Consider the following 15,621-nt stretch of genomic DNA (forward strand, 5'->3'; position numbering starts at 1 on the left):
AAGTCAAGGCTTATTGACTAATGGGCCATTAATGACTTAATTACTTCATTACAGGGCCAAGTCTTATGGGTGTTCAAGTCATTAAATTGTAATATTTGGTCTTAAAGAGGTGATTTAATTGTGAATATATTTTGAGGTAGTAGGAAGAAAAATGATGTGAAAGTACAAAGTTTATCGTTTTTACACATATTAACTACTGTCAATACATGCAGTTGTTTCTTTTTCCATGAAATCTATCCCCCCCAATGCAAGAATGTTTGTGAGACACTTTTTTGATTTGCTTTTTTTTTTGGTACAAGACTGAGATTCAAATTCAGGGTACCTGATGCTTTTGCTCATTGGCTAGCACTCTTATCAGTGAAGTCACATCTCCAAACCCTGTGAGACACTCCTAATAAAGCTACTTCCTCTCTGTTTTAGAGATCTTATAAGCAACTGTTACTAATTCTCAGCTTATTGTGCTTCTAGGTAATTATGAGATGTGGTCAGCCTCTTACTGGTACCAGTGGGAGAAGGTGTAAGGAGGATGAGAAGCTGATAAACGCTACTCTCCGGGCAGGAAAGCGAGGCTACGTCATTGACACCCGATCTCTACATGTAGCACAGCAAGCTAGAGCCAAAGGAGGCGGCTTTGAACAAGAAGCTCATTATCCCCAGTGGAGGCGGATTCATAAGTCCATTGAAAGGTAAAAATTGTGGAGACAGAGACAACTCCTACTGCACACTAATTGGAGTGGCTAACTACCCTGAGCTACTCAGAAATTACAAGTGGAATTTACTTGCTAATTTAGAGCCCATAATTGACTGGACAATTATATTGTGCGTTTTGTTTGGCGGGATTCAGGTTTGACAAAAACTATGTATTTTGTTATAGTTATGCATTGTGAAATGTTTAGATCAATCTAGTTTACCACCTCAGGTGATAAAGGCCTGCATTCTGAGGTGCTGTCACATATACAATAAAGTATGACCAACTGTACTTAGCATATTGTATAGTACATCTCCAGAACTTCTCCTGTCTGACCCAAGCTGTTGACCAACATCTCCCTTCCTCTGTGTCTTCCCCTCCATACCTGGTTACTGTCATTCTACTTTGCTTCCATGAGTTTGCCTTTTTATAGAGTCTAGAGATGAGTGAGATTAGATGGTGTGTGTGTGTGTGTTTGTGTGCACGTGTGCATGCATGTGTTTGGATTTTTTTGGTTGTGGGGCTTGAATTCAGGGTGTGGATGCTGTCCCTGAGCTCTTCTGTTCAAGGCTAGTGCTCTACCACTTTGAGACACAGCACCACTTCCAGTTTTCTGGAGGTTAATTGGGGATAAGAGTCTCACAGACTTTCCTGCCTAGGTTGACTTTGAACCACAGTCCTCAGATTTCAGCCTCCTGAGTAGCAAGGATTATAGGTATGAGCATCAGTTTTCTGTTTCTGGCCTTTAATGTATTGATGAACATTCTTCTCATACCTAATTTGTTTAGAGTTTTTGTTTTGTTTTGTTTTAGGTTGTGGGGCTTGCCTGGGCGCTGTCCTTCAGCTCTTCAGCTCAAGGCGAGCACTCTACCACTTGAGCCCCAGTGCCACTTCCAGTTTACTGAGTGGTTTATTGGTGATAAGAGTCTTATGGACTTTCGTGCCTGGGCTGACTTTGAACCTCGATTCTCAGATCTCAGCCTCCTGAGTAGCTAGGATTACAGGCATGAGCCAAGGGTGCCCAGCTGTTTAGAGTTTTTTTTTTTTTTTTTTTTTTTTGGTTGGTCGTGGGGCCTGAACTCTCGGCCTGGGTGCTGTCCCTCAGCTCTGCAGCTGAAGGCTAGTGCTCTACTTGAGCCACAGTGTCATTTCCAGCTTTTTCTGCTTATGTGGTGCTGAGGAATTGAACCCAGGGCCTCATGCATGCAAGGCAAGTGCTCTACCACTAAGACACCTTCCCAGCCCCCGTTTATAGAGTTATTATCATGAATGGAAGTTGAATGCTTTTCTGCATCTGTTGATGATTATGACCTATAAGGCTCTTGTTTGACATTAAGTGAAAGCTTTGTCAGTGCTCCTTGTGGGTTGGTGAGATTCAAAGCTAAAAATAATCTGTGCTGGTTTGGGGAAACTGCTTTAGGCTCAGGATGAGTGCTAGGGCAGTGTGGGGTATAGAAGTAGATTGGAGATGCAAGTGGTAATGTCATGTGACCAGTCACCAAATGGCCCTTCCCAGCCCTCTCCTATCAGATGGCCTAACTCTGTGCACTGTCTCATCTGTTCATGTTTAAGTCTTCAAAATCCTCATATGACAATATTTTGAGCTACTTTTTTTTGTGTTGGATATATTGGAGGATGAACTTTTGGTGTAGTCTTTCATCATTCTGTTTCATCTTTTTTCCCTCCTTATTTTTTCTTATTTTTAAAAGATATCACATTCTTCAAGAGAGTTTAATCAAACTGATGGAAGCTTGTAATGACCAAACGCATAACATGGACCGATGGCTCAGTAAGTTGGAGGCTTCCAACTGGCTAACTCATATCAAAGAGATTCTGACAACTGCCTGTCTAGCAGCTCAGTGTATTGACAGGTAATGTCATTTCAGCCTCCCTGAACTGGGCATGCACTGATAAACCCTTGGTTTTTATCCACATACATGTTTACAGAGTATTAAATTTGTTCCTGATCTATATCTAATATTCATATCATCTTATAAATTTCTATGTAATGGGCTGGGATGTAGCTCAGTGGCAAAGCGCTTGCCTAGCAAGTGCAGCGTCCTGGGTTCGATCTCCAGTACCAAAAAAAAAAAAAGAAAGAAAAGACAAAAAAAAAATAAATTTCTATGTAAGAGGTAAAACTATTCAGTTACTACTGTATATAGTATTTGGTATTTAATAGATAATTCTCATTGAATGAATGTGAGCCACGTACATATACAGGTCTTATGACACCATTTTAAAAGTACTAAAAACCATTTTTAAAAATATCCTTTCCCTGGTACCAGTGGCTCATCTCTATAATCCTAGTTACTCAGGAAGCTGAGATCTCAGGATCATGGTGCAGAGCCAGTCCAGGCAGGAAAGTCCATGAGACTCTTATCTCCAATTAACCACCAGAAAACCAGAATTGGCGCTGTGGCTCAAGTGGTAGAGCGCTAACCTTGAGCTGAAGAGCTGAGGGACAGCATCCATGCCCAGAGTTCAAGCACCATGACTGACCAAAAAAATAAAAAATAGTGTGGGAGAGGAGGAATGTAGCTTTAGTTTCCTTTCTTTCTTTTCTTTCTTTTTTTTATAATAGTGGTGTCTCAGATACCTTATAAGACTCGTAGGACAGTAGTACCTAGATTGACAGTTACCTGTTTTTGTTTTATCCCCATTTCTACATATCTCAAATTGTGTTTAGGACTTGTTTCCCAGATCTATTACAGTTTATGGAAGTGTCCCTATAGGTAGCTAATGGTGTCAAGTAGAATTCAAGGTCAGGAAGTAATCTTAATGTATATTTATAGGTTTGATGAGAAAAGGCTTTGCTCAGCTTTAAGCACTAAAGCAGGAAAAGGTTAGTGCCTTCTATGATAAGGACTGCTTTTCAGTTTTGTTAGGGATAGAAGATTCAGCTGAAATGTCTAAAATTTATTATAATTTAATGGGATTCATGCCATTGCCATTTGGGACTTTACGCTAGTCTTACTTTCTTCCCAAGAGGACTTTTCATCTATTCAATTCCTTATTTAGACTAGAAACCCTGTAACACAGAGCATGGTGCATAAGATGAAATACTAAGTTAGTATTAACAGAGTACTTGTCCGTGTCAGGGTACCTCATTTGTACTCTGTTTACCTGTCAGGGAAGGAGCATCGGTACTGGTTCATGGAACAGAAGGGACAGACTCCACACTTCAGGTGACCTCACTAGCCCAGATCATCTTGGAGCCTAGGAGCAGAACCATCCGAGGCTTTGAAGCCCTGATAGAGAGGGAGTGGCTACAGGTAGGCCAAGCATTTGATAAGCAGAGCAGCTGCTAATCATTGGTGTTGCAATCCTTGTTTGTGGTAGCTGACAGCATAAGTGAGATTTTGAAATTGTGTGTTTAATTTTTTGTAGGCCAGCTAACCTGTTTTCCCTTCTGTCTGTAGGTGCTTGTAATCTGTACCCTCTCTTCTAGGTCTTTCTTTGCCTATATTCTTGCTCATGTTGCCACATTCATTCACTTTGACAACAGCAGCAACAACAGACTTGTGAGCCGTTATCATCCCTTTTCTGAATATCCAAAATGTTCTAAAATCTGCAGCTTTGAGTGTCAGTGTCTTACCTCATGTGGCACAATGCAGTTAAAATGCAGGTGCAGTAAAAATACTGCATAACATCACTTTTAGACTATGTGTATAGGTATCTGTTACATATACATGAGTTCTGTGTTTAGTCTCATGGTCCATCCTAAGATAATTCATTATGTATGTGCGAATATCCAAAATATGAAATCTAGAGCACTTAAGGTGGGCTCACACGTGTTAGACATTTGATACTTAACCTAAATTTTGTTCTGTACAGGGAAAATACAAAAAAAAAAATGTAAAAAACAGGCTGATAGCTCAGAAGCTGAGTCCTGGTAGAGATAACAAAACAGCAGGGAAAGGGAGTGCATGGCTGGTACTTCAGCACCTTTTATGTTTTGCCCATCTTGTTCCCTCCTGCCCTCTTCTCTAGCCAGCTAAAATCTGAGTCCTGTAAGATCCAGCTAAATGACCTTGCTGTCACAAAGTTTTGACACTTTAAGCTCCTCCACAGATGCCCTAATTCCTGAGCTAGATGCCCCAAAAATGATTTCTTTAAGGTCAGAGAGGCATGCTGTCTACTAATGTTTCTCCCTAGAACACAGCACAGTGGTGTAATACAGTGCTTGAAGACCTCTAGAATAAAGGTCTTGTAATTATGCTGTGTGAATTTAATAATTGAGATTGAAAGTAGATGCATGTATATATATATATATATATATATATATATATATATATATATATATATATATATAGAAAGTGGATATGTTTCTGATGTACAAGGATTCTAATCCAGCCAGGTGCCGGTGGCTCACGCCTGTAATCCTAGCTACTCAGGAGGCTGAGATCTGAGGATCACAGTTCAAAGCCAGCCCGGGCAGGAGAGACCGTGAGACTCCTATCTCCAATAAACCACCAGAAAAACCGGAAGTGGCGCTGTAGCTAAAGTGGTAGAGCACTCGCCTTGAGCTGAAGAGCTGAGGGACAGTGCCCAGGCCCAGAGTTCAAGCCTCACGGCCGACCAAAAAAACAAAAAACAAAAAAACAAAACAAAACAAAACATCATCATCTATCATCACCCACAACAACAACAACAAGAATCCAGCCACCAAAACCCAAACCAATAAAAACAAAAAAACAAAAACAAACAAAAAAAAGGATTCTAATCCTTCGAGTTGCAGTGCATATGTATTATGTATTGATGCTGGTACGAAGGCCCTGTCTCATCCTGCCTCATAGCCAACTTTTATCTGTTTAAGGCAGATGGTCCTGAATTTACTTTCCATGTTTGGTGGATGTCTGTTTCAATACATATCCATGGTGTGTAGTAAAAAAGCAAGTGCATGTGCTTTACTTAATTTGAATTTGCCATTTTAATGGGTATCCAGGTCCCATCAGTCACTGGAATTTTGATTGTCAGATAAGTATAAGGCAGGAAAGACAGCAGGACTGTGAGATGTCTAGAGCAATGTGATTTCAGGTGAGGTTAATACTTGGGTTCTAAGCAGGCAGGCTAATGAGTCTTACTTTTACTAAGAGCAATAGATGATAGACTCTTACAGCTCTTTTTCAGAGAAGAGGGTAAGGACAGCTTTATCTCTGTACAACTACAGTATTCATTAAGAGATCTTCTAGACAATAACTTTTCCCAAATATAGCTAAAATTTCAGTGTTTAAGCTGACTGTAAACTTTTAGAGTTCCACATGTGTCTCCATTTAGTGTTGAGGCCTACATAGCTTTCAGTGTAACTGAAAGTATTTCAGGTGGACAGATGTGATCCTTGTGCTTGTCCTTGGTTTTGTACTCAAGAATTTATATTCTTTGACTTGGTTCCAAATTTTACAGACCTAAGAAGATTTAGATGTCACCCTGACTGTGTGAAATGGTGCTGTAATGTGGGCTTACCCCATTTCTCTTGCCCCAGGCTGGTCACCCATTCCTTCAGCGTTGTGCACAGTCTGCCTATTGCAACAGTAAGCAGAAGTGGGAGGCACCTGTGTTTCTTCTCTTCTTGGACTGTGTGTGGCAGATACTCCGTCAGTTCCCCTGTTCCTTTGAGTTTAATGAGCACTTCCTCATCATGCTCTTTGAACATGCCTATGCCTCACAATTTGGAACATTTCTGGGCAACAGTGAAAGTGAAAGGTGGGTGCACTGCTCACATGGGGTCAATTTCACTTTTAGTTGTTTTAGCCACTTCCTAAGAAAAATGAGAACTTAGGGCTATATGAATGTTATATATAAAAGGTAGATGCTACAGCCAGGCGCCGGTGGCTCATACCTGTAATCCTAGCTACTCAGGAGGCTAAGATCTGAGGATCAAAGCCATCCCAGGCAGGAAAGTCCGTGAGACTCTTATCTCCAATCAGCCACCAGAAAACAGGAAGTGGTGCTGTGGCTCAAGTGGTAGGAGTGCTTGCCTTGAGCTGATGAGCTCAGGGACAGTGCCCAGGTCGAGAGTTGAAGCCTCACGACCAACAACAACAACAGAAAAAAGATAGAGGCTACAGTTAAGTGTTACATAACATTCATATAGACTTACTGTAAGTTTAGACTTAGTATGTAATTATATTACATAGTAATCTCATGTAAATGAGGGATATTTTAGACTAATTTTAATCTATTAGATTAAATCTATTAAATTTATTAATCTATTAGATTAAATCTATTAAATCTATTAAAATTAATCTGTCAATTTTAAAATAGTTTGTTTATTGGTTAAAAGCTTAGAGTAAATTGAGCAGTCATTTTGAATGTAGAAATGTCTTACCTTTGGAAGAAGTCTAACATAATCCAACTCTACTCCCATTCCCTCCACCCCGTTTTTGGTTTGTTTGTTTGTTTGTTTTTTTCTGGTCTGGGACTTAAACTCAGGGCCTGGGTGCTGTCCCTCATAATTTTTTGCTCAAGGCTGGTACTCGCCTCAGATGTCAGCCTCCTGAGTAGCTAGGATTATAGATGTGAGCCATCAGCACTTGGCCTCCTTCTCTTTTTATTGATTAAGATAATCAGAACCAGTTAAGTTAAGTGACTTGTGCCAGGACCCACAGCCAGTTGACGACCAAAAGGGTGGCCTAGAGACAGGTCTTCCTGCTCCTACTGAAAGACCTGATTGTTATACTTGGAAATTGTCATCAGGTCCTGAATGACAGTCTTACTTCACAGCCCAGAGGCTGTCAGGTGTATATATTAGAAGATTCTTGCATCAGAATGATGTTTCAAGATGCTTAACCAGCCATCTTTCTTTAGGGTACAAACACCAGGGTGTCCTCTGGGTAGAGGCAAGATTTGCCTCATTGGTAGGTATCTCCATCATCGAATTGAATAGTAAACTTAAGCAACTTTTTCACAAGTGTGTAGATTTGTTGAATCTTGACTAGTTTGAAAGCCAAGGCTAGGCACCAGTGGGTCATACCTATAATCCTAGCTATTCAGGAGGCTGAGGTATGAGAATTGAAGTTTGGGGCCAGCTTGGGGAGACAAATCTGAGAGACTTTTTATCTCTAATTAAACCAAACCTGATAAGCCCAGATTCTAGTTTTGTCCTTACTCGCTTGTTGAGTTACAGTGCTGCTTGAATTTTCTGGCAAATATTTTTATTTTACAGCATATTTTTTCTCTTTTAAGAGTCTTGTTTTCTGAACAGAATACAGAACCTATTCTGCTGAGAGGTACATTTGACAGTGGTTACTATAAATTAACTGCTTTATTTTCTTTCTTGAGCAGATGTAAATTGAAGCTACAACAGAAAACAATGTCTCTGTGGTCCTGGGTCAATCGGCCCTGTGAGCTGAGTAAGTTCACCAATCCTCTCTTTGAAGCCAACAACCTTGTCATCTGGCCTTCGGTTGCCCCCCAAAGTCTCCAGCTGTGGGAAGGTAACTCCCTCTTACTCCCTCTCAGGTGTGCTCTGTCTGCTGCACAGGTGTATGTGCCATTGTTGGCATGTGAAAATGGTGAGCTGGCTGTTACTGTTTTCTCCATGGGATGTGATTCTTCTTCCATGTCCTTTCCCTGATCATACTCTGTTTTCAGTCACCCGTGGAGTGATTAGACACTTCTGGTTGATTTTCTTTTTTGTTCTCTTTAGAGAAATGCAGCGTAAGAGAGTTAAGTAAGTAGTTGGGACATGAATAATTTGAAACACCTGTTTCCTTTATTAAGCGGACATAAAGTTAGGTTCTTGTGTTAAATGCCATCATATGATCTGAGGACCATTCATTCCAGTCAGATTCTTTAAATGGAAACAGTACCATCAGAATAAAGCTTTAGACACTCATTGGGAACAGCGATCATGCTGAGTTTTCCATGTTTGAAAGTAGGGTTTCCAGACTATTGAAGCTTACTGTCTTAAATAGCAAAGCTTGTTTTAAAAAAATTACCCAGGGCTGGGAAGGTGACTCAGTGGTAGAGTGCTTGCCTTGCATGCATGAGGCCCTGGGTTCAATTCCTCAGCACCACATAAGCAGAAAAGGCTGGCAGTGGTGCTATGGCTCAAGTAGTAGAGCACTAGCCTTAAGCTGAAGAGCTGAGGGACAGCGCCTAGGCCCAGAGTTCAGGCCCCATGACCGACAAAAAAAATAAATTAAATAAATTGCCCAAATCTATTTAAAATACATTAAGCGTTCATTAAACAAACGCTGTAAATACTATTCTTTGTAATCTTTTTAAGGACAGTACGTATGTCTTTATGATTTAGGAATAGTAGCTGTTTGGTAAATTAAATTACTATAAATGTTTGGTATTCTGTGTTTTACCATCAAGGGCAATCCATGTGTGGAAATTTGCAATTTATTCTTTGTAGGAAACATGTTTTGCCTTCTAAGTCTGTTTCTGCCTCTCCTCTGAATGTGCCATGATGTCTTGCTCTTCCTGGCATGGGCTGTTTGATTGCTTTTCCCCCTTGTTTTCTGCTTCTACGCCTGTCTGTTGAGCTCCCCCCTCCCCCTTCCCCCAAACTCTGCAGGTTCTCTTGTGTGAGTTTTCATGTATCCACTTCATGGAGGATTTCACAAAGAGAAGTTTTTTGTGAGGAACTTTCTAAGTTACTGTTGATTGTTATAGGTCATAATAAGTAATCTCTTAAATGACTGAGCAGATTTACTCCTATGTAAATCTCTGGGACAGTCTACCTAAAACCCACTGCCATATTTAATCACTGAAAAGTAGAGGCCATTCAGGAGAAATGTTAGTTGGTTGGTCTCTTGTATGATTTAGCTATTTTTTTATTTAACTAATTTTTTTTATCAGACCTCACTGGGAATTAGAGATTAAGTGAAAGAAGGAAATCTTATTTTATGGAAAATTCCTATTGCTTCATGAAGAATAGGATTATAGAATATATTTTTTACTTGCTCAGTCTAAGGCCAGGAAATTCTATAGTAGGTTAAACCCTATGATTGGTGTGTGTGTGTGTGTGTGTGTGTGTATGTGTATGTATATGTGTATGTGTGTGTGTATAATATAGTATAAGACTATTATTTATATTTACATTATCACTAGGTATCAAAAGTGGTTTCTATATTGAAGAAAAAGAATAGAATAAGCATGTAATAGAAGAAACAGGATGGGCTGCTTGATCTTTACACTATTGATTCACTATCTGTAGGTTCCACATACATAGATTCAACCAACTGTGGGTCAAAAAAATTAAGAATACATTGTCATTCTCAATATAGCATAGCAACTATTTTTATAACATTTACATTGTATTCGGAATGATAAGTAATGTGGAGATTATGTAAAATTTAGGAGGGGTGTGTGTAGATGTGTGATTTGTATAAGGGACTTGAGCATCTGAGCATTTTCTTATCCATAGGGCATCCCATGGATCCCATGAGACCATAACAGAAGGGAAATACTAATTGAAAGCTTCGGTTGTCTGCAGAAGCCTTAAAACCAATGGGGGGTGGGGGTGGGGGGAACACATGCACACACTCCTGTGTGGCTTCTGCTTTTACCGTCACTCACTTTCTCAGACATGTAAGACCTGGGGTCCTACAAGCATAGTTATGCAATTGTAAAAACAAATGATCGCTGTTGGGAAACTGGGAAGTTTATAACACTGTGAATTTCAGCTTCGTTTCCTGAGTATATCACAAAACAGTACTTTTTTATATGTGGTAATTAATAAGCATGTACGTAAAGTTCTTGAATACTGTATTTAATTGGTTTCTTTCAGTCCTTCCAAATCCCTGAATCTTTTAGAGTATAATAAAATAAAATGTGAGCTGGGTGTGGTGGTTCATGCCTGTAATCCGAGGTACTTGAGATGCTGAGGCAGGAGGATCATGTCTTTGGGGTAAGCTTAGGCAACATAATAAGACCTTGCCTCAAAATAAAAAAAAAATTAAAGGTATAAAGCTCAGTAATAGAGTTCTTATGGAGCATGTGTGAGACCCTAAATTCTTTCCCCCACAATCACATACAAAAAAATCAATATGAGTTTTGCAAAGAGGAAAATGTATAATATGTTGATACATTGAATGTATCTTTCTCCCTTCTGTTTTTCACTCATGGATTCCATAGGACTTTTCCTCCGTTGGAACAGATCCTCTAAGTATCTGGATGAAGCATATGAAGAAATGGTTAACATCATTGACTATAATAAGGAATTACAAGCAAAAGTCAATCTCCTGAGGAGGCAGTTGGCCGAACTAGAAACTGAAGATGGACTTTGTGAGAGTCCTTGAATGATGTTCCCATGCACCATAAGGACCTTCTCCAGCCTGAGCTTACCTCTCTTTCTGTTTGCCCTTCCATTTACTTGCACACACTAACCTTGACCGGCTTTGGAAATGGGATCCTCTAATGCCATGGAATGAGGGTCACGGCAATCAAATCTGGTTTCGTGGCCTGTTAGACCTTTTGCTTTAGGAGAAGGAAGGAAGTGTGCTGGTCCTTTCCTTGAGAGTGACGTCGGTGGCCATTTAACACTCTCCTGTGTCCCCTGAGTATTCAGTACTCAAGTAGGCCCAGGCACAGATCATCTATTTAGGGAATATTTGGTGATGGGTCAAGCTTTCAGGCACTGAGTAGAGAAGTGTTTTTCAAAACTAAAATGATTGATAAACCAAGAATTTTGTCTTTAACATGCTACTTCTATTATCTTTGCCATATAAAACAACTGTTCTCTTTAAAACAGTTTTGGACTGACAAAGCTGAATTCATTCTTGTTCTGTCTTGTCAAGAAAGGAAAATTAGAATAGTTATTCACGGGAAATTCTTCCTACAGGATAACATATATGTCCTCCTGACATTTACATTTTAAAAAGTGAAATGTATGTTATGAATAGACACTAAAAGTATGTGCAATATAGAATTAAAATAGGAATTGGTTTTTCAGGTTTTGACTTCAAATACTGTTAGTTTGTTATAATTAAACTGTAAATATGGTTTTCTTAAACCAGAGATGCACTGCCCTTGTCTAAAGTTCTTATTGCACTGGTTTATATTATATATGGCGTTGTGTGTCTTGTTTTATTAAGTATTCTAAGAGCCTACTAATACTAAGTTTAACCTTGTTTGCTTGAGCCATTTGAATATTTATATCAACTATGCCGCTTTGTCCTGTATGTATTAGGCAAACATAATCTATCTCAAGGGGAAGTTTGTGAATATGATGCCACTCTAGGTTCTGAACTTGAGAAACGTTTTAGCTGTCTCTGTGTTAAAGGGCAATGGCTACATTTGTGGTCTGCTCGTTTATGCCTATGCTCTCCATGTTTGTGGTTCAGTATTTTCCAAGTATGCTTTTATCTTGTGGCACTGCTCATTTTAACCAACACTATCTGTTCTGGTAGTTCTCTTTTAAAAGGACAGTTGAAGAATAATCTTTAATACAAGTTCCACTCTGTATATAACCATCTCAGTTTATAACAACAGATTGGACCCTACGTTAGAGGTAAAAATGTAACTTATAGAGGTAAAAATGTATTAAAACTCCATTCTAGCATAACCTGGGGTCCTAGTCAGAAGCTTTGGGAAGTGCTCTCCATCTTCTTTGCCCACTTGCCATTTTTTTCTCCTTCCTTCTAGGAAACACAGGAAAGGCAGCAACCATCCATACAGATTGTTCTGTTTAATTTGCCTCTCTTCACTAAGCTTGGTTTTATTCTTGACTTAGTTTCTTGGCTGAAGTTAGATTCTCACCAAAAAGCTTAAGTAAAGGGGAGTATAAGAGATGTTGTATTTTGCTGTTGATATCTCTGTGTTGTGTGAAATATCCATCTTGGTTTGGAAAAAAAAGAACTAGCCTTCCTTTTTAGAAATGGCTCCTAAGAATTGCCTTGTCAGCTGGTGTGCCTGACCTTTTTTGAATCTTCTCCCACCTTTGACTGAAGGCTACATATAAAGGAGCCCTTTGCTTCTCACCAAATAAAACTATGTTGAGATTTTTTTTTCCTAGGCGATTCTTTAAAAGTGAGCCCATACTGCTTATATCATCAACTCTATGCTTCTGTGGATGGAGACTTTGCAGGGAGGTTTCATTAGACTTCATCATGGAGAAGTCAGATCCCATCAGGTACTTCTATACCTCTTCCTAATGAACATTGGGTATGTGAGCCAGAGACAAGAACTCCATAGTATTCCAGGTTTTCTTTATTGTTGAGATAGCTGTCATCACTGTTTTGACATTTTTACATTTTAGAGTTAATTTAAGGGATTATCTAAATTTCAGGTGTGTTTGGAAGCTATGAAAACAAACTTTGATATCTGCACATTTTAAAAGGTCATTTAATAATGTAAGTATTAGGATCCTCAATCTTAAGGACTCTATCCAAAATAAGTACATTATCAATGCCATTTAAAGAGGGCTTCAATCACCTTTCATCATTTGAGAAAAGTTAAATACATTCATGGAAAGATACTTGTTAAGTATTTTATTTGGTGAAGTTGCCTTTGATGATTATCTCTGATAACATTTAATGAAGACAGCCTGGGAGCCTGGGATACAGATCAACTCCATGTGTTTGCCGCCACCCCTGGATTTGTAGTAGAGGATGATGGCTTTTATATGAAGGATGGTCCATAGAGTTGTCTCCACAAGGACTAAGTTAAAATCATTTTCTTTTTGTCAACAATACATTCTTTTTGTCAATACATTTTTGGATTTTTTTTTTGTTTTAATCAGAGGAACACAGTTGTTTATCTAAGAACCCTAAAACTTGGTGGCAAACCTTTTCAGTAAATATTTGGTCAAAACTTTATTAAATGGAATGAAAAGAATAATGAAATCCAGTAGATTTAAAACAACATTATTTTATTTTTAGGAAGAATTAGGCTGTCTAAACAAGATTTTAGAGTGTTTTGAACAAACTTGGAAAAACAATGGTTGACATTCCTTGAAAGATCCCAGAGAGAGAGGATTGAAGACTCACTGCTTTTCATTTAAAAAAGATGAAGTTTAGTGGGGGTTAGACTTTGATTCAGTCGGGATTTGATTTCTATTAAGTAAAAAGTTAGTATCCTAGAAAAAGATCTGGCCAGTTGCTTAGTCTCTTAAAGTGAAAAGTGGGAGTGACATCTTGCAGCATTTGAAGAATCTGCGGCGAGACAATCCTCTGTAGCTACCTGGCATCAGGGACAGCCGCTGTCCTTGTGGGTCCTCATAGGTCCTCGAGCCCACTGACTCGGACTTGAGTCTGAGTCAAAGCTGAGTTTGCCTTCTCTAGGTTTAGCGGATGACAGCTACAGGAGGATACTTCTTCAATTCTGCATTAGAACAGCATTCCTGGGTGGAGGATGGGCACTGTTCTGGAAGCTTGGAACTCCACTGAGGAGTTTAGTTTTTCAGGATGTCCAGTATGGGTTCATGCATACCTCAAGACAGCATAGTCCCTGCTTATTCTTTCCTATGAAGAAAACATTCTCCTCCAGGGCTGCAATTTTAAGTTATTACCAGATAGTATTTTTATGCTTCTTAAAACATTTACCATCTTAACAAAATACATCGAAAGACTGACTTCTTTATTCTTAGATGATATGAAATGCTGTATTTCTTTCCTAGAATCTGCTAAATTTTGTTTCCTTGAATAAATCACCTTCTACCCTCCACTGAGCCTTTACACTCCACGGTCTACAGCATCTTCTTGCTTTAAACCTAGTCCCAGAATAGGTGCTCTGAAAATCCAGGAGAAGGCTTTAAGAGTTCTGAATTTGTTAACTAAGTTCCTGTTCAAGAAACTTAATGTCTTGCTAAGACCCCCCCCCCAAAAAAAAAGCAAGCAAGCTCTTGTCCTGTCTCTGAACAACACTTCAGAGCAGCAGTTTGTGCTATGCAGTAAAAGGTCATGGAGCTCGCTGCAGACACTAATCATCCTGACGGTTTAGAACCAGTCCACAAGTTTAAAGATTTAACTATGATTCGTAAGAAGACCAAGTTGTACAACCCTGCCTGCATCTGTCAGGCAGGCATTGACTTTTCAAATGAACACCTCTGCAGAGGTGAATTACCCACAGAGATCTTTTCTAAATCTCATTGTTTCAAATCCTTAGAGATCTATTTACTATCTACACTAAAAATACTGCACTTATGCAACTTAGTTTATAAGAAAAAGAATATGCATTCTTCAGTAGCCAGGTATCTGGATTGTATTCTTGATATATTTGAATGTGACTCTCGGATATAAGTGGATTATTCTTACCTTAGTAAAATTGTATGGCAAATGTGTCTATAACATATGCTTTGCTGAAACCTCAAGAGTGCTGTAAAGTACAGGTTTTTATATTGTAAACCTGTGTGTGTGTGTGTGTGTGTGTGTGTGTGTGTGTGTGTGTGTGTGTGTGTGTGTGTGTGTGTGTACACACATACAGGTGGTCTTGGGGAAAATTTCTGAACTTTGTCTGTATATATTTGAATATTATTTGTAACATTCACAAAGTAGTAAGTGTGTCCTGTAATTGGAATTAGACTTCTTGAGTTGACTGGTTTGTCAAGCCTGGTTTACTGAATTGAGATGGGTCAAATGTGATATTGTTCTTAGTGTGTAATATTTGTGTGTGGTGGTCTCCTGTGTCTTGTTTCAGAGATACTAGTGTTAATCTCTATAGACAGTGGTAATAAAATATTTGAACACTGATAAATCTGTAGGCTAATTATAATTTTAACATGTTTGTGAGGTTTAATAGTGTTGCAATTAAACTAACTTAAAAGTTGAGACTTGAAAAAAGATTGCAAAGTAATACAGTAATCTCCCACATACCTAAATTGGATGATTGAAAACATTTCCCACATTTTCTTCAACACCATGCATGTGCGTTTGTGTTATTTTGCTGAAATATGGGCAGGCAAACTACTACTCATGACCCTTTCCTCTTAAATACTTAAAAGGTATTTCCCAAGACTCGGGAGTATGTATTGTACATACTAT

The 15,621-nt window shown here is 38.9% G+C and overlaps 1 protein-coding gene across 2 annotated transcripts in view; it reads left to right on the forward strand.

Annotated features, from left to right (window-relative positions):
* Positions 1-15,050, forward strand: part of Mtmr9 (myotubularin related protein 9) — a 30,807-nt gene extending 15,757 nt beyond the window's left edge. For both annotated transcript variants that reach the window (XM_070016790.1, XM_070016791.1), the window contains exons 5-10: positions 469-686; positions 2,398-2,559; positions 3,822-3,963; positions 6,174-6,394; positions 7,976-8,127; positions 10,778-15,050. In XM_070016790.1, coding sequence (XP_069872891.1) covers positions 469-686; positions 2,398-2,559; positions 3,822-3,963; positions 6,174-6,394; positions 7,976-8,127; positions 10,778-10,941 — 1,059 coding nt within the window. In that variant the 3' untranslated portion in view covers positions 10,942-15,050. The remainder of the gene's footprint in view (positions 1-468; positions 687-2,397; positions 2,560-3,821; positions 3,964-6,173; positions 6,395-7,975; positions 8,128-10,777) is intronic.
* The last annotated feature ends 571 nt before the right edge of the window (positions 15,051-15,621 follow it).

This window comes from Dipodomys merriami, unplaced genomic scaffold, assembly GCF_024711535.1.
Source record: "Dipodomys merriami isolate MVZ:Mamm:240054 unplaced genomic scaffold, mDipMer1.0.p SCAF_12, whole genome shotgun sequence".
Taxonomy (NCBI): domain Eukaryota; kingdom Metazoa; phylum Chordata; class Mammalia; order Rodentia; family Heteromyidae; genus Dipodomys; species Dipodomys merriami.